This window comes from Myodes glareolus, chromosome 9 (genome assembly GCF_982192425.1).
Source record: "Myodes glareolus chromosome 9, mMyoGla1.1, whole genome shotgun sequence".
NCBI lineage: Eukaryota > Metazoa > Chordata > Mammalia > Rodentia > Cricetidae > Myodes > Myodes glareolus.
The window spans coordinates 63787335-63813334 of NC_142034.1; the positions used below are offsets into that span (position 1 = coordinate 63787335).

At 47.5% G+C, this 26000-nt stretch overlaps 1 protein-coding gene and 1 pseudogene across 6 annotated transcripts in view; both read right to left on the minus strand.

Moving 5' to 3' along the window:
- Positions 1–6030: 6030 nt before the first annotated feature.
- The window catches only part of Drc3 (dynein regulatory complex subunit 3), a 42418-nt gene continuing 22448 nt past the window's right edge, over positions 6031–26000 (minus strand). For 4 of the 6 annotated variants that reach the window (XM_087910559.1, XM_087910555.1, XM_087910557.1 and 1 more), the window contains 6 exons: positions 25426–25545; positions 24717–24829; positions 22710–22884; positions 18455–18586; positions 7137–7268; positions 6031–6802 (listed from right to left, as the gene is read on the minus strand). In XM_087910559.1, the coding sequence (XP_087766685.1) occupies positions 6689–6802; positions 7137–7268; positions 18455–18586; positions 22710–22884; positions 24717–24829; positions 25426–25545 (786 nt within the window). In that variant the 3' untranslated portion in view covers positions 6031–6688. Of the gene's footprint in view, positions 6803–7136; positions 7269–13972; positions 14097–15234; positions 15239–15723; positions 15791–18454; positions 18587–22709; positions 22885–24716; positions 24830–25425; positions 25546–26000 lie in introns of all 6 variants that reach the window. The other 2 variants (XM_087910560.1, XM_087910558.1) reach the window with 2 other exon arrangements.
- Positions 7275–10679, minus strand: LOC146892941 (threonine aspartase 1 pseudogene; annotated as a pseudogene).

The following is a 26000-nucleotide window of genomic DNA, read 5'->3' on the forward strand; positions in this document are numbered from 1 at the left end:
TTTCATCATCAGCCTCAGCCTGAAGGACTTTTTCCCCTGGCTTTTCATTGGATGATCTTTTGAAGGTAAGTCTTTGGTCTAAGCTATTGGTTACTGTTTGTTCTGTTCTTTAAAAAAATGATTTACTGTTAAAAATGTAAATTCTTTCTGGGATGAAAGCAAAGGTGGCCCTGTCCTGGTTACTTACATGCAGTGCTATGATCTGGATCTGGGGTGCCCTCCTGTTGTGGAATTATGTCCCCTGGGCATGTCATGGCCATTGGTTTCTTAAAATCAGGGCAGCTGTAATACCCACACAGGATTGGGCTCATTAATATCCCTCATGGATGATGGGAGAGTTCATCTACTAAATAGTTAATGGTTGCTGGAGCATGAGGGCAACTCTGCTGCAAGTAACCCTTGTATTCTCATTGGTTCTCCAGGCTAGACCCGGTAGAATTGCTTCTTTGGTTTGTCATCTGGAGTGAGGAGCAAACTCCTCAGAAAGTTATATATACTTGGTGCCCGAATAAAGACATGACAAATATGAGCCTGGAAGGAGCATTTGCAGCTAAGGCTGAAGCATCTGAGGGTGGAGATCAGTTCATATGTGGCAGCCCTCCCCTATAGATGGTTTATGGTAATTCTTGCTATCGTCGCAGTTTGTGGCCCCTGCTCTGAGGCTGAGACATCTGGAGGTGGAGGCTCCTTGTGGTGGGGTGATTCCAGAATGGCCAGGGGATAACAGTGGCATGCCTCCTCCATGAATGGGGTCTGAGGGTAAAGGGAACTGGGGATGCCCTCGAATTTCTGATGGACTCAAGAACATATTGCAGTCGCTGAAAGTAGTACCTATATGAAGGACTCCTAAGCAGGCTGTGATAGCAGCCACATTTTTACTGGGAGCTGACAGCCCCAAAAGAACTTGTGCGTACATAAGGAAGAACTTAGAGTGGGAAATGCCAGCCAATACTGTCTTCCGCATCGGCTTCAGAAAAGTAGAAAAGGGAAGGCTGAGAATGAAGCAGAAATGATAGAAGATACCTTCAGATTCAATCCATATAAAGGAGTGGGGAAAATCCATGATTTAACATGTTGATGGGGCCTTCATAGTCCAGTGCAGGGGACTATTAGTGTCAGGGAATACTCTGACTGTTTTTAGCCAGAAAAGTATACCTGGACTGGAGCAGATATTATAAGTATACTGCAAACAGTGAAAGCAGTGAGCTATCCAAAGGTTAGATTCTGAGGACTTTGGAGACAGAGAGAGAGAGAGAGAGAGAGAGAGAGAGAGAGAGAATACACCAAATTTTTATTGGATTTAAACTCAAATAATGAAAACTAATAAAAGGTGAAGGCATCAAGTTCAAAACAGAAATTAAACTTGATGGAAATGGTTAAATGTGTAGAAATGCACAAAAGCATAATACCCTGACACGTTCAGAAGCATTCCTAATCAGGAGAAGAGATACTTCTGGAAGTAAATTTTAACAGTAATTCCTAACAGAACATAACAAGGAATTTAAATTTTCTTATAAACTGTTGGGTTTTGTGCTTTGTGGTTGTTTTTTTTGTTGTTTATTTTTGTTTGCTTGTTTTTTTTCTTTTTCTTTGAGACATGGTTTCTCTGTGTAGCCCTGGCTATCCTAGAACTTACTCCATAGATCAGGCTGGCCTTAAACTCACAGAGATCCTCTTGCCTCTGCCTCCTGAGTGCTAAGATTAAAGGGGGGTGTCACCACTGTCCGGCTGTTTGTTTTTTAAGATAATGTCTCACTTTATAGCCCAGGCTAGTCTGGAACTATGTAGCTCAGGCTGGCCTCAAAGCTTTATCATATATGTAAATGTGTGTGCATGTATGTTTGTATGTGTGTGTGTGGATAGATAGATAGGTAGATAGATAGATGATAGATAGATAGATCGATAGATAGATAGATATAGTGTTGGGATTACACGTATGTGTCACCATACCTAGCAGTACTGTCTTTGAACTGCTTGAATTGGGGGAAATTATTTTAATTTAATTTTATATGTATGTATATTTGCTTGCATGTATATCTGTGCACCATGTGCATGCAGTGCATGTGGAGGCCAGAAGAGGGCATTGGATCCCCTGGAACTGGAGTTAGAGACAGTTGTGAGCTTCTATATTGGTGTTGGGAATTGAACCATGCTCCTCTGAAAGAGCAGTCAGTGCTCTTAACCACTGAGCCATCTCTCTAGTTCTGGAAAAAACTTTGAAACAACAAAGAGTCTTACAGCCTGGCTTATGAGGCTGTGAGGTGGGACACATGAGCTTCGGAAACAAAAACTGAATAATAGAACTGCTCATCCCTCCCTTAGATCAAGGTTGCTTAACCTAAGGCAACACAAGGGAATCAGTCCCCATGAGAATCAGGAGCTGGAGGACAACAGAGGAAGGACAGACAGCTGCTGCTGAGGAGGCTAGGTGTGAGAGAGGTGGGTTGACAGTCCCTCATATCCGAGGGCCATGTGTGCAGGACTTAAAGGAGCAGTTAATTCAGCCAGGGTCTCTGGTGTGGGTTTTGGCTCTATTGGCCCCTATAGTGGGACATGAGGTAGGAGGGTGTCTGGCAGAGGTATGTGATTTGGACTGGGATATAAATCAGGCATTGAGGGGAGAGAGAAAGAAAAGCAAAGGGGCCTGTCTCACTCAGTCAGAAGCAAATATGGCAAGTGTGACGGCTGTTCCTGGTTGTCAACTTAACTATAGCACATCTGCGTTTTTTTGTTTTTTCATTTTTTTCTTTTTTGTGGGGTGGTGTATTGAGGCAGGGATTCTCTGTGTAGCCTTTGCTGTCCTGGAACTCACTCCATTGACCAGGCTGGCCTCAAAGTCACAGAGATCTACCTGCCTCTGCATCCCGAGTGCTGAGATTAAAGGCATGTGCTACCACTGACCAGCGAGGGATTTTTTTCTTAATTAAATCATTTGTGACTCACTTCTGATCCTGATCTTTGAGATGAAAAGATCCAGCTTTAGTCTGGGCCACGCCTTCTGCTGGTAGCCTATATAAAGGACATGGAAGAAGGAAGCTCTGTCTGTACTGTAATTAGAGCCGCCTTCTTCACAATTCCAGCAAACACTGAAGACCAGGTGAGACATCAGCCTCATGTATTGAACAACTACTGGATTCTTTGGCCTTTCAAATGGACCTATCTGCCCTGCATTTGTGTCCTAAGTCAGTAGATGTTTCTCCTGGCTGGCAGAGGAGCAGAGGAGTAGCTGCTGCCACATAGACATTTAATTTAGAGGGCAGAAAAACTAAGGTTTTCCTATGTTGTTTGCATTTTTGTTTTTGGTTTCAGTTTTTGCTTTGTTTGTTGAGGGGGAGGTCTCATGTAGTCCAGATGGTAGGCAGCCATTGTTTGGTTAGCTGGAACACAACGTGTAAACCATTCTAATAAACCCCCTTTCTCTCTCTTTCTCTCTTACATATCTAGAGAGCTCTGAATAATACAGCAAGCTTCCTGTTAAGGTAGCGCTTTAAGTTCTGCCAAGTCAGAACCCACGCGCCTCTAAAAGACATTAAAGCTTGAGGAACAGCTCTCAGGAGACCTGGCCAAGCAGCATAGACATCAAAGGTTAAGCTTGTTCCCTCTCCCACCTCCCAGAGAAAGCTGTATACATTCCTTACCTATAAGAAAGTATATTGGGTATGGAGATAATTTGCCCTGGCCTTGAGTGTATGGCTTGAGGTGTGGCTAAGGGGCGGGAGAAGCCACCAGTGTGCTTGCTAAAAGCATGTTGCCTGGACAGCTGAATTAAAAAGCTGGCATTATAGAGGAGCATGGCCCCGCTCCCACCTGGCCCTCTGAGCTCACTAGTATGGAGAGATGTATTGGGCCCAGGATGAGGAGACATGAAGGCTTAGGAGAATATCTAGATGGCAGAAGCTACCTAACCCGGTACCTCCTACCACACCGCTTTATAACCTTGCTCCTTTGAGGACACCGCGTAAGCAGCAGGACCCTTTCATGCTCTAGTGTCTGTGGTTGCTGAATCCCTAGTCAGGTTGGCACTTGTTTGGAAAAGATGCTGGTGGGCCTTCAGAGAACCTGCCTACTCTATGAAAAGGATCCATCATGTAATATTAATTTCTGAACGATTTTCAGACTTAGAAATGTATCTGAAGTATATGCACATGTACTCAGAGGAGCAAGGATAGGAAATCAACCCATACAAGGGCCTGGCAACAGCTGTGAACATCTTCGCGAATTTTGTGATTAGATAAGACACAGGTGCCACCTGACAAGGTGATTTAGACATTCTTATAACAGCCTGTGTCTAAAAAAACCAGGAGTGTCACCAGACATGGCACATGCATTTAATCCCAGCACCTGGGAGACAGAGGCAAGCAGATCTCTGAGGCTAGCCTGGTCTAAAGAGTGAGTTCCAGGACAGCCAGAGCTACTACATAGTGAGATGTCTCAAAAAAAAAAAAAAAGAAAAAAAGAAAAGAAGAAACAAACAAAACCATGAATGTCAACTCAGAAGGCACCTGCATGAGTAGTAAAAGGCACACCCAGAAGACATAATAAGGTTATGAAAGTTCCAGTGCCAGGGTGGGCTTCCTCCCCGAGTTGCTGGTGGGGGAGCTTCCTTGGGTACACACGCAATACTCACAGTTCTGACAGCTGTTGGCTGCAGGCCAGAACCAAAACTGGCTGTGATGGTAGGTTGGAGAGCACTGTGCAGGCTGCCAGGGGAGAGTTCTTACCAATGATCCTGCTCAGCTGTGCACCTCATGTGTTACACTATCAGCATGCTGTGCACAATTCAGCCACTACTGCAATAGTGGCATGATATATGGGTATGAAAAAAACTATGTCCCAAGATCCGTGGCAAAGGAGGTCAGGTTTTAGTGGAGAAGCTATTGCTGTCTTGTTAAATGAATATGCTTTACTGTCAGATTGTGTGTGTGCCCCCTCTACCTTGCTCTTGCTTTCTACCCACCTGGCCTCCCCCCTCCCTCCCCCCTTTTTTTTGAGACAGCATCTCTACCCCGGGCTTGTCTTAAACTCACTATGTGGCTGAATGTGACCTGGGATTACAGGTGTGTACCCCAGTCTGATTTTCAGATTGGATTCTAGTATCTGTGCTTCTGTGGTTGGCCTTCATTAACAATGCTTTTCGTATTAAAGAGTGGTGGTTGTTGATCAAACTACTGGGAACAGGTGGGTATTAAGGTGTAGCAGCCAATATGCAGCCCTGAGTGGAAGAAAATGACCATCCATCTTTAGCAGTCATGCTCACCAGAGTACAGGGAGCACTGCAGAAGAGGCAATGGAAAGAATGCCAGAGCCAAGGGAATGGGCAGAGTATGTGAAAATCTGCCCGTTGGGTGTGGCATGACCATTGCCATCTGGAAATCAGAGCAGCTGTATTACCCGCATGAGGCCATCACAAGATTGGCCCGATAAGACTCGTGTCCTCCCCAGGAATATGTAAGTATCTACCATTTCTAGGGGGAGGGCAAGACTGCCTGCAAATTGCCTGTGTTCCTGTAAGTCATCCTAATTAAGCCATTGGTTGTTATGCTGGACTTGGATGGAATTGTTTCTTTGGTCTGTTGTTCTTACCTAAGGTAAGCAGAAATGACCTCCCCAAAAGAAGTCGCTACTATCCCTAAAAGCCCCTGGGTCTTGTGATTAGGTGGCAGAGCCTAATGGAGGTCTTTAGGTCATTAAGGATGTGCTATCAAAGGGGATTCTTTTTTTTTTAATTTACTTTTTTTTATTATGTATATAGTATTCTGTCTACATGTATGCCTGCAGGCCAGAAGAGGGCACCAGACCTCATTACAGATGGTTGTGAGCCACCATGTGGTTGCCAGAATTGAACTCAGGACCTTTGGAAGGGCAGGCAATGTTCTTAACCGCTGAGCCATCTCTCCAGGCTCAAAGGGGATTCTTGAGACCCCCCGTCCTTCTTCTTCTTTTCTCTCTTTGGCCATGAGTGGGTGGTTTCATACTGTGTGCCTGCCATGATGATGCCAACTGATCATGAACTGAACTGTGCAACTAAGATCCAAAATAATGCTTTTCTCTCTACAAGTTGTCTGTGTATGGTGTTTGTTACAGTGGTGGGAAGCTAACACATACATCTTTCCTTTCATCTTCCAATGGGAGTCCTGAGCGTCCTCTCCACACAGTCACCTCCACAGTCTTAGCAGCAGGCTCTGCTTCCTGTTGCCGTGCCTAGTGGGAGGGCGATGTGCCTGGAGAACCAGGCTGAGCCCCTGACTTAGGTTCATGCAGCCACGTTCTGAGCTGAAGGGAGCTGTGGCCTCTGCCTTCAGGAGCAGCCCAGGCTGTTGTAGCTCCGTGCTGCAGTAGGAGCGTCAGCCTCTCACTTCTCTGGTCCTCAGCACCCGGAGTAGGGAAAGATGCTGCCTGCAGCCTTCCCTGGCTATGCCAAGTGAAGAGCACTAGCGTGCATGGGTGGGGTTAGCACTCTGCCATCACCACACTTCCATTCGACTGCCGGCCACCTGTGTAGGTGGTGTGGGTGGTTCTGGATCTGCTCATACATGATCACTGTCGCGGTCTCCTGCTAAGAGAATACTAACACCAGACCTTTTTTTTAAAATTGAGAATTATTACCAAGGGTGTTGGAGGAGGTATGAACCAAGGAATTCCCATAACTCTCGGGGGCTGGGTCCATCAGGGGATCTCTGGCTGACACCTAGTCTATAATGTCACCACATTCCAGGTTGTCCAGCTCGCTCTGCATGTGGTCGATGTATTGATTGATCTCCTTCACTCGCTTGCGGTTCCTCATGATCTCATCTTTGTGAATCTGGGGAATGGAAAGAAAGCAAGGTGCTCTGTCTATGACAGCTGACATCATTTACTGCGGCCCAAGAGAGGGAAGGAAGATGTTCACTTCAGAGCCCCACCCACAACGTGCACTGCTTCTCTCTCTCTCTGTCTCTCTCTCTCTCTCTCAAGCAGGAGTTACAGACACAATGAAGTATATGGGTTCAAGAGTGTGACTGGGCCACACTGTCCTTATTGCAGAATTCTACAATCCTTAATTCTTTTCTGTACTTTGTTTCTGATGGAAAATAGCACACTCTCGTAGCTAGAAAACTCGAGCCAGCATGCTGGGTGGCTTGGCATTCATTACTCACCTTGTCTAATAGTTGTGCACACCAAGAGTTGATTCCAGTCACCAGCTCATCTTCTCGGTTGTCAATCTTCAGGAGATGAATGTCATGCGATGCCCCAACAGCATTAACAATTGTGTCTTTGTCAACAAAGAGCTGGAAAGTGAGAAGGTCTAAATGAGATCGTGTGTGTCATTATGCCCTGAGCACAAAGTGAGGGAGCTGCATAGAAAAGAGGTCCCTGGGAGTCCCCAGGCTGTGTGGCCACATCTAATGGGGAGCCCATATTGTATCAGTCACTTTGTGCCAGCTCATCCCTGGGCAACAGCCTGCTCCTCAACCTGAGCCATGACAGGTGTCATGCTGCGGTCCCCATCAAAAGCATGTTTTCTCCAGGGAGATGGCAGGTGGCTAGCATATCGGTTCTCACAAAGCCTCTTTCTGGGTAGTCCTAAACCTCTGATAGTCAGGTCTGGCTGGGTCTCCAGGCTGTTCCAACCGTGGGCCCTGTAAGCTGATAAGTGTCCACCTCCTGTTTGTCTCCGCTATTCTCATGTCAACAGAATTGAGCTTTGCATTCCATTGGGGTCTGCTTTGCCTTGGCCTGTTCCTGGCATTGTGTGGTCCTTACAGAAAGCTGGTATAACTACTTACCGTCTAGCGAGGCTGGCTGACTCAGATGCAGATTCGGGCTGGAATGGGGAATGCATCCCAGTCATTCAAGGGACAGGGGAAGCTTGCTGAAGCTCTGAGGAAGCACTGCCCCACTCTGAGCCCAAGATACTAGTAAACAAAAGAATAGCAAAGGCCCTGGTGTCCTCTGTTGAGAAACTGCAGGTAGCACATATACAGGGGAACATGGCTTATCTGAGGTGCATGGGGATTTAGGTTTTGCAGGGTTTGGCTTTGGAATATCTGCATAGTCTTTATAACACCCCTGCAACCAGAAAATCTGAAATCCCAGATGCACCAAAATTTGTTTGGATTTTTGGGTCAGAGATACACAACAGTGTTTTGCTTCATTTGCTAGAGTATCAGCCTAATATGCTCAATATGTATGTATGATCTTGACATTTTAATGTTTCTGCAAAAGAAAGTATTCTTTGATCAAATACTCGTGGGATCCAACACCTCTTGGCTCCCAAAGGAAGATTCAGGACTCTCAGAGTGTCCTGAATGCTGTACAAAGTTGTGTGGAAAACAGCCTACTTGGTTTTCTCCCTCCTGCCTTCTCTCTCTTCAGCTTACTGTGCACACACTCCATTTCAGAACAGCGTCTGTGGGGACGCTGGCTCACCACAGAATCCCATGTGAGGAAAGCCAGCTTAGCTGATGTGGGACAATGGATCAGCATTGTCACACACAGGAATGACGGGAAGTCATTCAGTTCCTTCCCTACTCAGGCTGTAGGCCAGGCTCTGAGCAGATCAAAAGATGAACACCTGTCCTCACTGAGGGCTCAGGAGTAAGGAATCTAGTAATAGCCTTCTTTTGTTTTTGTACCTTTATCTTAAAAGTATATTTAAACAAGAACAAAGATATAAAATTTCCCGTAAAATTTTGTTTTTTTTTTCCCCTCCAAGACAGGGTTTCTCTGTAGCTTTGGAGCCTGTCCTGGAACTTGCTCTGTAGACCAGGCTGGCCTCAAACTCATGGAGATTCACCTGTCTCTTCCTCCTGAGTGAAACTTTGCTCTATTATTACAGTGTTACATTATACATAACATTCCATTATACACAAATTAAGACTTTACACAACTGAACATTATTTAAGCTTCATATAGTTCATGAAAGAAAAACCCTTATCAAGACTATCACTTTAGAAGGTTCTGACCTTAAGCCCCGGCTAGAAAGTTTCACTGAAACCATTCTTTGTTAAAGGAAGAACACCATGTGTGAGGGATGAGAACACATCCACGTAGATTAATGAATAAAACACTGTTACTAAATGGACCACAATCAAGGTCAAGTCATTTAAACGAGCAGATTCATTCTGTCCACATTGTGTCAACCACAGCTGGACCCTCAATGAAATGAAAGTTTCCTACAACTTTAGGTTTCACTTGCAAACAGTTCAAAACACATTTTGTAAAGATGACTTGTTTGTTCTAGGTTCTAGGTTACACCTGAGGTCATAGCCCATCAGGGAGAAGCAAGCACAGACACTGCACATTTGTACACACGCACACATGCTCCAGCTTGCCTTAAAAGACTTGAGTGTCAACCGGCGCTAAGAACAGCAGCACTTACGTCCCAGTTAGTGCCCCAGGTTGCAATAGGAATTAAAGAACAAGGAAGATAAAACCACCCAGTTTCAGGTCCTGAAATGTCTCTCAGACACTTTATATTCAGCTTGGAGGTCAGTTCACTGGGTTCTCTGAGCAGCAAACCCCATCTTCAATTGTTGACTGTCTTGCCACAGCCCTAGGGAGTCTTGAAATGTGAGTCTTGGCTTTCCTGTCCTGGGCTGACATATATCCTTCATGGTGTGGCTCCACAGAAATTCCACTAGGAGTTTGTGCAGGACTGGAGAACTGTCACTTCATGGTGCACTCACACCCAACCTTCACTTTTGAGGGACAGTGAACTGACAAACTTGTTTTGCATATTCTCCAGTGCAGCTCAGTAGAGCATCTTCAGCTTGTAAAGCTATGAACATTCTCCAGCCAATGCAATGCACACAAGGTGCTCGCCACTCCTGAGGTACTCACACTTGTGGAGTAGGGGTCATGAGATCCAGTATTTTCAATTTAGCAGCCACATCCAGAAGGAGCAACCAGCCCATCTCTCCCTGGATGTATCAAGGCCAAGTCTCCTTTGGAGACAAAAGCAGCAACATTCCCTTTGTGAGCCACAACCACAGCACCTACTGTGTCCCAAATATCCAAATCATTTTTCCTTCCTTCCTTCCTTCCTTCCTTCCTTCTGTCCCTCCCTTTCTCCCTCCCTCTTTTCTTCCTTCCTTCCTTTCTTTTTTCATTTCTCTTCTCTTTTCTTTCTTCTTCTTTTTTCCCTTTGAGATAGTTTCTCTGTGTAGCCCTGATTGTCCTGGAACTCAATCTGTAGACCAGGCTGGCTTCGAACTCACAGTGCCTCTGTCTCCTGAGTGCTGTGTTAAAGGCATCTCCATCACTGCCCAGCTACCTCTTGGCCCCCCAAGTGCAGCTAAATTGAATCTGTGGTCATGGTGTTAGGAGGGCAAGAGACTATCCCATGATCCACTGCCCATCCATAGGCTCCTTCTCTAACTAAAAAGCAGGGAGGAGTTCTGCCTGCAGAGAGCTTACCCTTCTGCCCTTCACACAAGAGTCTGTTTGCAACCGAGTCCGAATTCCTGAATCCATTCAGTGCTCGAACTGCTCCAAAATATCAGGATTTTTCACCCATTATGCAAGCGCCACACTAACTTCTTCACAGAGTTTAAAATTAGACCCCCATCCCTGCATTTCTACCAGAGCACTGTCACTGTACCTGTGGCTTGGCAATGGCCTCTGATGAGCTCATTTGCATTCATGTCTATATCCTTTGACTTCAGATTGAGATTGAGAACGATGACCTGGACCTGCATGCGCAGGCACAAAGTCCCTTCCTCCGCGAAGCTTTGCTTCTAACTCCTTGACTGTTACTTTATCAGTAGACGCCTGAGATGATCTGGAAGGGGTCCCGCAGAACCCATCCCTTTTTCACGGTCATCCTCCATTATTATCTATCCGGAAAGGAGTATCCTTCCATCCAAAAGAAACTGAGGAAGCATGCACTGCCCTGGACTTCAGAAAGAGGTACGGCCACAGCATCAACTCTAGTGTTTCTTCAAGCAGCTTTTGGGAATGTGCAGCTCCTCCCATGGACCAGACCTGAGCACTGACCCAGCTTCTGCAGCTGTACTTCTGCATGGATGTAAAGAGTTCCTAAGAGTGCAGGTGACATCCCTCCTTTCTGTTGATGCTGAATGGATCAACATTCATTTGGATGGAGTCTTGAATTTTCTGCCCAGGTTGGGGGACACAAATGCAGGAAAGCTGGGTCAGGAGAGTGGCATGGCCAGTAGCATTTGGCTTCAGAGGGGTGCTTTGAAAACATCCTAAACTTTGGGGTGCTTTGGAAACACCCTAAGCCGTGTGGCTTTGTAATCATGATCTGTGCAATGACCTCAGGGTAGCAGAAGCCAGATTGCTTTCATCCTCAGCCCTCTTCCTCTTCTGGACCATTCTTGCTGTAGGCCCAGGAAACATTCTGTCCAGTCAAGCTGCCTGGGTCCAAATCACGGCTCCACTGCTGTAATCTCTGGGCTTCACTTTCCCCATCCACATGGAAACACAGCGGTGCCTACTTTCCATGTCTACCTGGAGATTGAAGGGGGCGGTTTGTGCCCAGCTCTTGACAGGCTGGCTCTCAGAGACTGCAGCATGCGCCAGCTATTAGTGTGCTCAGACTTTCTCATAGCCAATGTTTTTCTCTGCAGAAAGCAGGCCATTTTATTGCTTCTGCAAAAGGCAGCTGGGTTTCTGGGGATTTCTTGTCTCTGACTGTAAATAAGTAAGAAGGAGGAACTTTCACTGGCTCTCCCCCAGGTTTTTTTGTTTTGTTTTGTTTTTGGAGTCAGGGTATTTCTGTGTGGCCTTCGCAGCCCTGGAACTCAGAGATCCACCTGCCTCTGCTCCTGAGTACTGGAATTAAAGGTGTGCACCACCACTGCCCAGCTTACCAGGAGGCTCTGAAGGCAGTAATCTATTTCAGTCTTGCTAGTGAGTCTAAGAATCCCTTTAGTAAAGAGACAGAGCCCCGTAGCCTGCTACCATGGGCACCCCCCAAATGCCTGTCAGCTGTGGTGAGTAGGGATGGGTGCAGCGACAACTACGGTTACAGGCTCAGCACTGTCTGTCAGACTAGAGTCAAAATTCAGACCCTTGCCTTCACTGCTTGTGCCATTCTCACCAGGCATCTAGGAGCCTGCCTTGCTCACAACCTCGGGTGATAATGGTGCTCCTTTTGGTGAGGAAATGAGGTCACGTGAGGTCAACAGGTTGGGTGGTGGTAATCCTCTAATGAAACTTGGTTGCCAGACACTACCATGCTCTGACAGGGCCACCTGGGTGAGAGGGCACGCTGATCTGCCTCTCTGCCTCTGGGGCCCATATTTTACTGTGTGCTAGAGTCACTAGGGAGTGAGCATGGTTCAGTGATGATGTTCACTGGTGTCACAGGTCTAGGAACTCTACCCGCCCCATGAGTACTGTCAGAGACTTCCAGAACCTCTCAGAGGAGACGTGCTTCTCAGTTAGGGCAGAGTAGCGTTTTCCTGTCTGGTCAACAATGAGCTCTGTAAGTGGCGTGTGGAGAGGCGGTTAGTGTGACTGTGGCCCTGCACCCTGCTGCTGTGTTGGGTGTCTGTCCTAGCCTCAGAACAGAGGCTATGGGGCCAAGGCTGCTGGCCTTCTGTCTGCACAGCTAAGCCCAGCTCCTGATAAGGCCAAGATTTAGTGAATACATGTTTTCATCCACCCAGCTCCAAAGTCATTCCCGTTGCCATGCTGGATGCTCCTGCTAGCACAGGCAGTCCATGGTGACAGGACGATCATCTCTGGTCTCCTTCGCAAGCTTAGGAGAAGCATGAAGAGTTGTAGGAACAAATCAACATGAACCTAAGTTTAAAACTGTGACCTGACAGATGAGGTGTGGAAAAGGAACAGTAGTGTAAGAGGTACCCGGGGAAAGCCTCTCAGGAGAGTTAGGACTTGAGCTGAGATCTGAATGGCAAGGACAAGAAAAACACATAGAGACTGAGGCGTGAGCATGTCTGCCAGATAGAATGTGTACTGGCTGGGTTTATGTCAACTTGATACAAGCTAGAGTTATCAGAGAGGAAGACTCCTCACTTGAGAAAAGGTCTCCATACGATTTAGCTGTAATGCATTTTCTTAATTAGTGATCAATGTGGAAGGGCCCAGCCCATTGTGAGTGGTGCCACCTCTGGACTGGTGGTCCTGGCTTCTATAAGGAAGGAGACTGAGCAAGCTATGAGGAGGAAGCCAGTAAGCAGCACTTCTCCATGGCCTCTGCATCAATTACTGCTTCCAGGTTCCTGCCCTGCTTGAGTCCCTGCCTTGACTTCACTTAGTACTAGGTTATAACCTGCGGGTTGTATGATGAAATAAAATCTTTCCTCCCCAAGTTGCTTTGGTCATGGGGTTTCATCACAGCAGTAGAAATCCTAATAAGACAGAATGTCAGCTGAAAGGAGCAAGCCTGACGGATGGGAGTACCCCAGAGGCTGATCACTGAGCATCAGAACCTGGGGTGGGACTCCAAGGGAAGCAGGCCTAGCCTGGAGTATCTGAGACCTATGGGAATGAACTCTAAGATCTTGGCAACCCGGGAGGGGTGAGGACTGTGTAGTCTGGGTTTCCAGTGGATCTACCTGCCTGCAGATGGAGAATAGCTTATAAGAGGCAGGCAGGGCAACTGGAACATGGCCTGGCAATAGCATAGTGCTGAAGAGCAGCTGAGGAACTCAGCAGTGTAGGGACAAAAGCAGGCCCCTGAGGGGAAGGATTTGGACCGGTGCCTATTCATCCTTGCCTGGAGCCCTTTCCTAAGCCATCTACATGCTGCTGCAGGAGCTCGGAGTGGACTCAGAGGTGTAATCCCAATGATGAATCCCCAGTATTCATCACCTGCCCTGGTAGGAACCCGGGCAGTGTGGTGCTGAACCAGACATGAGGCTTGGGGGTGTACCAGTGTTGTAGTTACTGTCTCCTTCAGGTGAAGACACAGAGATCTCCGAGAGCTTGTCACACTTAGGCGAGTCACTTCTGGCCCCTGGCCTGGCTGCTGTGCCCCAGTCCTTCCATCCTTACTCACCGCCCGCACATCATCTGGCAAGTCCTCATCCATCTCGCCCTTGAGGATCTTCTCCAGGGTGTTGATGGCAATCTCCAGGAGCTTCTCGTGGTGATGGTTCTCCAAGTCGCGGCACTGAGCCATCCTGCAGTCGTGAGTTAAAGCCAGGAGCAGAGCAGGCCAGATGTCTCCCACCGGTGGCTGGGCCTCTGCTAAACAAGGCCATGCCATCTCCACTAGAGAGACCAGTTTCTAGGGCAGTGGTTCTCAACCTTCCTAATGCTGCGGGCCTTTACTACAGTTCCTCATGCTGTGGTGACCCCCACCCATAAGATTATTTTGTTGTTACAACATAACTGTAGTTTTGCTACTGTTGTGAGTCATAAATATGCAGGTTATCTGATATGTTGGCGCTGCTCTAAGGGTTCAGGATCTGCTTTGAGGCACTGAGAGGCATCCTGGCCTTAAAGCTGTCACCCACAGGCATCAAAGCCCAGGGCCATCCTCAGGCCCTCGGTGGCGCTCACCTCAGGGCCCTCATCTCATCACCGTCTCCACCCCCATGGCCTCCCAGCACTGCAGCAGGCCTCACTGGTCTCCCATGCCCTCTTACCCCTTCTCCAACAGCAACTGGAATAAGAGGAAGGGTTTAAGTGGCCAGTTCCTAGCTTAGAGCTCCCCGGAACGTCCATTCTCTGACATGGCCGGAAGCCCTCGGCTGGAAACTTGTTTTCTCAGATTTCTCCTCAGGGTCTTGGAACACACTGCTTCTGCTGACTGGAATTTATCTCCTTACACCTGGTTCCTGTGGCCACCTGCAGGTTTTTGTTTTTTTTTTCTTTTTTTTTTTTAGTGTTTGTGGAGACTGATGACCTGTACCCTGCATACCACTTGGTACCTCAATGGCTGCGTGCTAGACTTTGAGCCCCAGGATGACAGAACCTGAGTTCACTCTGGGGTGAACTTAGCACTTTGCCCCTATAAAGGGCTGATAATGTTTCATATGTTGGTTTCTAACCTTAATAAGTAGCCTGCCAAGCTCCCCTATAATTTGTCTTGTCTTCAGAGTGGGTTATGCCTTATCCCAGAGTGGTTTTCTGCAATAAAAAGTCAGTCAGGAATTCTGGGGTGTCAGTGTCCCCATGAGCATCACCCACTTAGGAACTTTTGCAAGACCATTGCGCAGAAGTCCCTCTGTCATCCAAACCGGCACTCTAGCAAGGCCACCACTGCTGAGTGTTGGGAGGCACTTCAGGTGCTATGGAAAACGCTCTGTGGTCAACAAATCTGCATCCTATGCTAGGAAGAACCTCTTTCCTGGTGAGAATTGGTACATTTTACATTCTTCTACTTTCAAAAATGGAGAGCCGTGAACTAGGGCCCTGTAGGGGTATAAACACCTTTTTGGAATGAGGACTTAGGTCTTTCTGCAGATCTATGGGTTAAGTATTTTGGGTAAGGACTGAAGTATGATCTAAAGCGTTCACTTTACTCTGTACCCACCATTTATTCACATACTGTTAATCTCTATTTTCCTTCTCTTTTTTTCAGTGCTGGGCATTGAACCCAGAGCCTCATTCCTGTTAAGCAAATTCTCCACCAAGCTATTCCTTGATCTCCTCTTACTTTCTGAAGCGGCTTCATCCACCTTTGCTTTTTGTTAAGAACCTAGACCCTTCTGCCCTAGTTGCTCTAGAGATCAAGACAAACCCAGGAGCCCATGGTGCCTTCCCATGGGGTGAGGTAGGGCTCGTCACAGAAAGGATATAGACTTTGGACATTTTCAATAAACAGTCCCACCAAGTCAGTGATGTTTCTTTCAAATATGTTTATAGTCTCCTGGAAATGATACAGAAGACAGTCACCATGTGTATCGACATCCTTTACCCCACCTCAAATCACAGACCCTGCGTGGCAAAGCCCACCCCTCTTTGACCTCCTAGGGCAGCCAATGGCTAAGGATCCACCCCTCCTTCCCAGAGCTCTGCTACTCTCCAGTGTCAGCTCACTACACTGAATGCTTCTGCTGTCCATGTTTTAAAAGATTTACTTATTGTATGTACATGAGTGCTCTATCTACATGTATGTCTGTACACTGTGTACACACCTGGTACCTGCAGAAGTCAGGATGAGGCATTGTGTCCCCTAGACCTGGGGTTACAAACAGTTAAGAGCTGCCTTGTGGGGTCTGATCCTAATCCAGGTCCTCTGCACAAACAACAAGTGCTTTTAACCAGTAACTCATCAGCTACTGCCTCTGGGATTTACATTTTTTAAAGATTTATTTAATGTACACTGGTGTTTTGCCTGTATATATTCTATGTGAGGGTGTCAGACCCCCTGGAACTGGAATTAAGAGACAGTTGTGAGCTGATATGTAAGTGCTGGGAATTGAACCCAGGTTCTCTGGAGGAGTAACCAGTGCTCTTAATCACTGAGTCATCTCTCCAGTTCCAGGATTTAATATTTTTATATTACGTGTGTGTGTGTGTGTGTGTGTGTGTGTGTGTGTGTGAAAGAGAGAGAGAGAGAGAGAGAGAGAGAGAGAGAGAGAGAGAGAGAACACATCTGGAGATCAGAGGACAGTTTGTAGGAGTCAGTTCTTCCCTTCCACCATGTGGGTCTCAGGGATCAAACTGAGGTCACCAGGCTTGGCGGTAAGCACCTTTACCCACTAAGCAAGATCATCCTGCAGCTCTGGCACTAGGCCTTTTTCCTATGTAGCTGCCTCTTCCAGGAGCACATATACTGACTCCTCTCCTCCCTGAATGGACTCCTTCCTTTCAGGCCTCTCAGCAGGATCTGTCCATCATCTCCACAAAAGCAGTAGAGGGCGATCTCAAGAGCCAGCTCTACTCCAGGGACATCATTTAATCTTTCTGGGCCTCTTCATATGTGAGACAGGGTTTCTGTGTAGTATCATGGCAGTTAATGGTTAATGTAGTTAAATTAGCTACATCACCCAAATGACTTACCAACTATCTGCCAGAGCCAGGATGCCAGGACCCTGGATAGATGCTGGCTGCTACCCTAGACGTCCAACAGTTAGCTACTGTTCCCAGTACTTAGCAGAGCGCTTGTGGCCTAAGCAGATCTCAGTGTTGTTGAGAAAGTGACAGACAAATGTGATTACGAAACCTGTTCCCCTGAAAGACCCTTTCCATTGTCTCCCACAGACCTCTGGCACCGCAAGGGCATTCACAGGAGCCCAAGGCCAGTCTGCAGGCTGAGAAAATGAGCCCATTATCACATGCGTGTGAGCACCATTTTGGTGAATAAAAGGTCATTAGAAAGCACAAACAAGTGTCTTCCGGCCTTAGGTGGCTGGTGACATGGGCAGGATGAGAGCATGGACCTGGGAGATGTTTGCATCCTGAAAACAGTCTCCCTGCTTGAGAGGACTGGGAGCCAGCAGCCCTCCCCTGCGGCGCTGCCTCAGCAGTGCTGGAGCCGAGCAATTCCCGGTGGGAAATGAGCGGCTGCTGTGCTGGGCAACAGCGAATCTATCCTGTGTAGGAAGTGTCACTTGACGTGTGAGGAATTGATTAGGCACTGTCTCTTGGCCCAGCCGTGGCAACATCTGATGAGGTCCAATTCATCACACCACTTCCAATCCCAGCCTGACTGCCTGCAAACACACAAGTCACCCTGGCTACAAATGCATCTGAGACAGCCGTGCTTTTCATTTCCCATCGCCAGTGCCAAGTGACAGGCTCCTTGCGTTGCCGACCTCCAAGACAGCAAGCATAGCCTGCAACACTGATGAGCCTTTGTTTGGCTCCTGAGTGGAGGTCCACCTTGTTTCATGCGCCCCCGAACTTCCCCTTGGGCCTAATAAGCAATCTGCACACTATTGGGCTCTTCTAGGATGGGGGAGAGGAGATTTTCAGAGAAACAAGTTCACCTCTCATTCTCCAAAAGAGTCCTTTCCTAGGCAGCTAGCAGTGTGTGCCTCTCTTTTCTTTTCTTTTCTTTTCTTTTTTTTCTTTTCTTGATTTGGTGATTGCTGAGGATGGAACCTAGAACCTTGTCTGTGCTAAGCAAGCAAGCAAGCAAGCAAGCAAGCAAGCAAGCAAACAAGCAAGCACTGAGCTACACTTTTAGCCCCTGCCTGTAATGTATTTTAATAGTTTTGGAAGAAAGTGATGTGTGTGTGTGTGTGTGTGTGTGTGTGTGTGTGTGTGTGTGCACATTCATATGAGACATGCACACGCTCATTTTTATATGTGGTGATGTGCATGTGTATGGGGTGTGAACGTTGGGTAGAGGCAAAGGACAGCCTCAAGCACCATTTGCCTGTTTTCCTATCAGTGGCCTGAAACTCATGTTTGCTACACTATTGGCCAGGGAGCTCTAGAGACCCACCTGTCTCCACCTGCCCAGTCTTCTCCTGTGTGTCCACTGGGTTACACTGGACATGCAGGGGAAGAGCCTGTGAAGGCATGCTTGTGAGGCTTTGCAGCTGCATGCTGAGGCCCTGCGTCTATGCCAGTCTGGCTCTACCTCCAGTTGCTCCACCAGCTGCATCTCCAGCGTCATGAGCATGTTGAACAGCTCCGTGATGTCATCACTGCATTCTATCAGCTTCTTCTCGATATTGGGCAGTTCACTCTCTTCTCGGATGGCATTCAAATTCTACAAACAAAAACCCTGTGTTTCGGGATTCAGTAGGTAAACATGTTACTTAGTAGTAAGTGACAGTTTGATTTTATAGGTAAAAACTTGGAGTCTGAAGTTGAAGTGCCCAAGTTCAATCATTAGCTCCCAATTTGCTAGCTCTGTGACCTTGGGGAAGCTACCTGATGCTCTTAATGCATGTGAAGGTACCTGAAAATGCAGGTGCCAAAAGAGCATTCAGGCCTACCCCATCTTCTCAAAAGTAGAAGATGAAATTCTTTGTCTGTGCCAGGAGGAGGGGAAGACATTCTTATCAACAGAGATGGGAGCCAGGGCTGAAGAAAATCTGTGCAAATAAAGCTTTTAAAACTAACCCATGCTGGGCATGGTGATACACGCCTTTAATCCCAGCACTTGGGAGTCAGAGTCAGGCAGATCTCTGTGAATTCGAGGCCAGCCTAGTCTACAAAGTGAGTTCCAGGATGGCCAGGGCTATACTAGGAACCTTGTCTCAAAAAACCAATAATAATAATAATAATAATAACAACAACAACACACAGACATACATGTATGTAAAACACCCAAACACATAAAACAGAAGTAAATGATAAGAGAAATGAACTCATCCTAGGCATAGTGGCACCTGTGTGCAATTCCAGCATTTGGGAGGCAGAGACAGCAGATGTGGGAGGACCAGGAGTTGAAGGCCAGCCTAAGATTCACAGTTTGGAGCTGGAATGAGACCATATGTCAAAAATCCAGAACCAAAGCCCAAAAATCAAAGACAAGAAAACAAACAGAAGACTTAGCAAGAAACAAAACACTCAGGCATGGTGGCACGTGCCTTTAATATCAGCACTCAGGAGGCAGAGACAGGAGGATCTCTGTGAGTTCAAGGCCAGCCTGGTCTACAGAGGAGTTCCAGGGCAGTCAGGCCTACACAGAGAAACCTGTCTCAAAAACAAAACAAAGGGGCTGGAGAGATGGCCCAGCGGTTAAGAGCATTGCCTGCTCTTCCAAAGGTCCTGAGTTCAATTCCCAGCAACCACATGGTGGCTCACAACCATCTGTAATGAGATCTGGTGCCCTCTTCTGGCCTGCAGGCATACATGTAAACAGAATATTGTATACATAATAAATAAATATAAAAAAGCAAAACAAAAACAAAAAGTACAGAAAGAAACAAACTAAACTAAACCTTACCAGCTGATCACATCTGCTCCCCCAACCTCAGCCTTGTCCTCACAGCTTCAAACGCATTGTTCAGTCTAGTCTGGTCATGTGCCACGTGATAACGTCTCAGTTAGGGACATACTGCAAGTGTGACAGTGGCTCCGAAGCCAATGAAGCTAAAAAGTTTCAATAACCTAGTAACAGCTTGGTGTTCCCACAGGGACAGTCGCATAATGACATATTTCCCAGAACTTATCACCATCATAAAGTGATATGTAAAATTTTAGTCTTGTTTTCTGTTGTTTTTATTTTAGTCTTGCTTTCTGTTGTTTTTTTTTTTTCTTTTGCGCTAGGGTCTCATGCATTCAAGGCTGGCCTTGAGTTTGCTATGTAGTTGAAGATGATCTTCAACTCTGATCCTCTTGCCTCTACCTCCCAAGTGCTAGGATCACACGTGTGCACCACTACACCTGCTTTGTGGATCTCTGTGAGTTTGAGGCCAGCCAGGACAGGTTCCAAAGCTACAGAGAAACCTTGTCTCGAAAAACCAAACAGCAACAACAACAACAAACCCCAAGACTGGCTAGCCCCATCTGGGCTCTCTCGAGGATATTTTAGCTGCATCACAACATGATGGGTGACATTACCCTGGAGGGCATGCTCTAGTATCTGGTTACAGGTGCCCAGAGGGTCATGTGGGAAGAGAGAATGCACAGGAGAGGGCTGGCAATGCAGAATTTGCTTCATTAGCACCCATCTCTAAGAGGTCAGCAACCCAGTCCCACACAGGGAGAAGCATCAGTCTTTCCTAAAACCGATTCATTTCTTTTAAAATAATAAAAAACTAATTAAAAAAATTTAAAATAATAAAATAATTTTAAAAATAATAAAAAAATAATAATTGGGTGTGTATGCATGTGGAATTCAGAGGACAGCTTTGTGGCGCTGGTCCTCTCTTTTCACTTTTACATGGCTTATAGGAATTGAACTGAAGTCTCCAGCCTTGCACAGCAAATGCCTTTACCTCCTGAGCCATCCTTCACCCCACTCCTCTTCTTAAAGGTGCCACTTCTCAATATTGCCACATTAGGGATGAAACTATATCCACACTATAGCAAAAATAGTTCCAGTCTTTGAGCAAACCAGACAGACCCCCTTAGAGCCACAGGAAGCAAGTAGAAATCCATGGAAAATAGACTGAACATTTTGAATGAGACAGTCTCGTGGGCTGATGAGCAACCGTTCATCAGCAGAGGTCCCAGTACCATGACCAGTACCCATGCAATCTTATTTTGTGACTAACAGTATGAGCCCTGAAGCAGGAAGAGGTTGCGACATCGATTAGTGTAGCTAAGGACAGGAGGGATACTTTCCCACCTGAGAAAGACCCAGCCCGTGCTCACCACAACCCATACCTGAAGACAAGTGGAGGCTCCAATGCAAAACTAACTGTAAAAATGCAAGAAGAAAATAAGGGGATCGTGTAGCTCTGACTGGCCTTAAGACTCGCTAGGTCGCTGAAGCTAATTTCCCTGCCTCTACCTTCCAGGTGCTGGAATTGCAGGAGTGTGTCCCCAAACTTGAATTTATGTGAGACTGCAGATCAAAACCCAAGGTTTTATGAATGCTAGGCTAGCATTGCACCAACTAAACCACATCCTCAGTCCAAGAAGAAAGGTTTTTAATGGAAACTCACAGAATAGAGAAATACTTTGAAAGAACAACCAGAAGAAAGACTTTCTTTTGTTAAAATTTATGCCAGTGGTGGTGCACGCCTCCAATCCCAGCACTCAGGAGGCAGAGGCAAGTGGAGCTCTGTGAGTTCAAGGCTAGGCATAAATTCAAAGCCAGTTCAAAGGTTTCATCTATAGAGTGAGTTCCAGGACAGGCAAAAGCTCCACAGAGAACAACCCAAAAGACCTATATATATATATATGTGTGTGTGTGTGTGTGTGTGTGTGTGTGTGATATTATATGCTGGAGGTACATTATGCTCAGTAGACTGCCTGACTACACAGACAAACACTCTACACGACAAAAGCACCAATGACAAATGTCAAGCTACACAGCAAACCAAGAAAAAAACCCTCAAGGTCCTTCAAGGCTTCAGGGCTACTAGCTCAATCTATAAAGAGTCATAATAAAGTAATACTTTACCACAGAGGGGAGGGAAGGGAAAAGGGCAGAATGGCTGTAAACTAGACAAGAAAAATCAAGATGAGCTAAAATGAGAGGTTTGTGAGAAACAGGCAGGCTCTGGATGAGCGAACTTAGAGGGTGCAGAGGGGCAGGCAGGCTGTGGATAAATGGACTTCGTGGGTGCAGAGGGGGCAGGCAGACTGTGGATGAACAGAGGGGCACACTCTGTTAAAATCCCAAGGCACCCCAACCTGATCCCTGCCTGTGCTGCTGGCAGAGGGGCCCCAACTCCTTCTCTGGAAGTGAGCCTTTCCAGAGCTCTATGACAGCCCTGACCACTCAGTCACTCAGGTAAGAAAGGCTTTAGCCCAGGGCTCAATGCCTTACAAGGTGGGAACTGCCAAGTACAGGGACCATGTGTATCAGAACCCTAGCATGCCAGACCTAGGCAGAGTGAGGCTTGGAAAATAAAAGCCTACTGAATGAATGAATGAATGAATGAACGAACGAACGAATGAACGAATAGAAGAAAGCATGGGTGTTACCACCGTCATCAACAGAAGAGTGGTACAGATAACACTAATCTGTAACCACGGCTAACACTAATGATAATGATTTCAGGGTGACCTTGAATTCTTGGGGTATCTGATGTGAGGGAGGCCCCTGTGCTGGTTCAGTGAAGCTGTGTGTGGTGCCCTTTGGTGACACTGTGATCCCTGGCACATGGACAGAGACTAGGGGCCTCCGGGACCGCTAGAGGGCATGGACATTGCAGCTCCTCCACAGTGAGGTGAGTCCTGGCACCTTGGCACAGGAGAAGGGGACTTACCAGCAGATGCTTTTCCTCAAACTTGGCAACCTTAAGCTTGCCCTGGCCCTGGTTCTCCTGGATGGCCTCCTGTATGCACTCGTTGAAAGTGTCTAACTCTGCCTTTCTCTTCTCCTGCTGCGTCAGGCCATACTCGAAAATGTTCAGGCAGATGATGACAAATTTGTCCTTGTAGGTAAGTGGCTGTTAAGGAAGCTTGGGGCTCAAGAGCAGGCTACTAGGGTTGTGACAAAAATGTTGACAGTTCCTTGCAGAGCATGAAATGCTGAACACTATGGAGGCCACAGGTCGTCCTTTTGACAGAAGGGGAAACAGAGGAGCCAACGATCTGGGGCTTGCAATCTGTAGCAGAATGTGATGGTTGTGGCATCTCTACCTGCACCTAAGGAACTCAGGAACAGGCCTAAAGGCCTTAGAAGAGACTTCCAGAGGATTGGGGGGGTCCAGCAAGAGCTAGAAGTCTGGCCAGGAGATGAGGTGGAGTCCCTTTTTTCTTTTTCTTTCTTTTTAAAAAATCTCTGGTTAAATTAATTTTTTTAAAAAAAAATCTTCTGAGAAGGGCCTGTCCCGTGGCTCATCTGAGCTGCGAGGAACCAGGTGGTCCAGGTGCAAACCATAGCTCTAATGGTGCTTCTGGGACCCATCCTAGCAAGTTACCTCTCTGGGCCTCAGTGTCCTTCCCTCACCCAAGCTAAGGGCATGGAGGAAGCCACCACAAAGAGTCCTTTGGAGGCTGGGCATGGTAGCACACACTTTTAATCCTAGGATTTGGTAGGGGGGTAGGGCTAAGACACCTAGGGCTACAATAGTGAGACCTTGTCACAAAACAAAACAAAACAAAGCAAAACAAAATAAACAAACCAAAAAAGTCCTTGGCAGAGTCCTGGGGCTCAGGCAGGCAACCTCATAGGGTCTTGGGGATGCTGTGTTCAGGAGATGGGATGCCTTTGCACAAACCTCACAGCCTCATGGTGCTTAAGCATAAGTCCCTGAGGAAGAGGGGTGGCCAACATGGTTGAAGCACTATCTTCCCCAACTTACTCTCTGTGGGTTCTGGGTAGACCCACTGAGAAAGGTGTCAGATTCAATGTAGCCACCGATGTCTAGACTCTGCCTTTAGGATCTCACCAAAGCTGGCCAGAGGAGCTGGGAGGGCCACAGATGGAGGCTCTCACACAGGAGCCATCACAGGGTCAGCCAGCCAGGTACTTGCCCACGTCCAAGCCAGGAAAAGGCCAGCTGCAGGCACCGTGACATGGGACAGTGCCGTTGCTTCTCATTCCTGGGGAAACCTGACCACTCCCAAATCGCAATTCTAGTGCATTATTCCCAAATGGCACTTCATTTATTAGAGATTCATTCCTGTAAGTTTTCTGGAGGTTGACATCAGTGTTGGTGGCCCACAGACCTATCTGGGACTTGCTGTCTCATTTCAGAGCCCTCTGCTTTAGAATGCCCCATGTCTTAGAGGTGCCCTCCATCTCCCTCTTACCACTGAAGCCCATGGTTTGGCTCTCAGGACCACTGCCACTATGTATGACAAGTGACATCCTCGGGTTCTGACCAGCTAGGGGACAAATGCAAGCTCTTAGGCCGCACAGATGAACGATCCTGTACAAACTGCTTACCCTCTGGGGCTACTAACGGCAGTCACCTAGAGATGTGCTTAAGGGGATGTAGCTCAAGAGCAGTAACGTAGCCAGTGGAGACTGTTGGCATAGAACACTCCCTACTCCTGCCTCAGAAAACTCAGCTTCCCAGGCATGGCAGACCCGGCCAGTAGCTGTCACACAATGTGCCTGCAGAAATCTGGACAGTACTGCCCCACAAAACTCAACTGGTGTAGCTGGAATGGCCTTTTGCATACAGCAGAGATTTAACGACCAGGGTCTCACATGAATGATGGGGAAAATGAGGTACAGGGTCAAATGAACTTGCCCAAGGCAAGCTGGCGGTACTTGGACCAGGCCTGCACCCGAAGAGGCAGCAATGACCCAGAAAGGATATGTCTCAAGGAGCTCACCAACACCAGGCAGGTAGGACAGCTTGTTGCCTTCCACATCCTCGGAATACATGCTGTCAAACAGGAAGGAGCCATCCAAGTGCTCGATGAATGCCATCTGTGGATTCAAATACCCAGACATGGTGACCCAGAGTCAGGCTCCTGGAAGGGTGGAGGCAGCCAAGGATTCCTGCGGGGGACATGGCACCTGAGCTGCAGCCCTCCCTCCCAGGAAGACGAGTGTGCGGCGGTGTTCCAGACATAGGGAGGAGGTGCATAGAGGTGCAGCAGATATAGCCGCAGGCTGTTTCCAAGAAGTGGCCTACCGCTCTACTGAGGTTCATAGTGGGCTGGGGCTGGTCGTAGGGGAGCCAACAAGGCACAGCCACAAAATCAGAGCCCCAGCACTGAAAACCAAACTGTGACTGCATGGGATGAGAAACAGCTTGATGGCCTTCAGTAAAGGAGTCACTGAAACCAAGTGTTTTTAGGACAGTCTCTTTGGGCTAGGGAGTGGGGGATGGGGACTGGGCTGAGCTGGCCTGGACATGGTGATAGGGGCCCTGCAAGGCAGGAAGTATGTGTTGGGTCCTGTGGCTGCAGTATGCCTTACAAGTTTTGGGATTCTGGGGATCCCTGTGGATCTTTGCTTAATGTGGCCAGCACTCTCATGGTCCTTCTGTGTCCAGGGCAGCGCAGCTGTCTGTGTGGTACCTTGTGCTCCGCCAGCTTTTCCCGCTCGGCCTTCTCAGCCTCCAGCCGGGCCTGCCTCTGTGCCTCCCGGTGCTTCAGCTCATCAATGCTATACTGATGCTTTATCTTCGCTATCTCCTTCTGACCCAGGAACAGAAAAGGCACTGTTACCAAAGGATATCTGGTTCCTCCAGCCACACATCCTCGGGCCTCGTGAGCATGGCCAGGGTGTTGGAGGGTATCTTTCATAAAAGCTGGGAAAGGCATGGGGCCTTGGAGATGAGAATGCCTAATTCTTTCCAGGCAACCTAAGATTAGGGGAATCACAGAACTGGGGGTGCTCCAAGAGCCTGCCCTGAAGCAGTCTGCCGTGCCCCTGGCCCCTTCCTCAGTTCTATGGTACCAGCGTGAGATCAGGCATCAGGGTTAGAGGGGAGTTCCATTGCCTGCTTGATAGAGTTCTGCTCTTATGAACTTTTACTCATCATTTATTTTTGAATCATGGCAGGCCACGCAGGCCATGTGTGTTTCTGCCCTTGTGGGGAACTTCTAAGTATCCAGGAGACAATGCCTGCACACAGACCTTGTTATTGCAG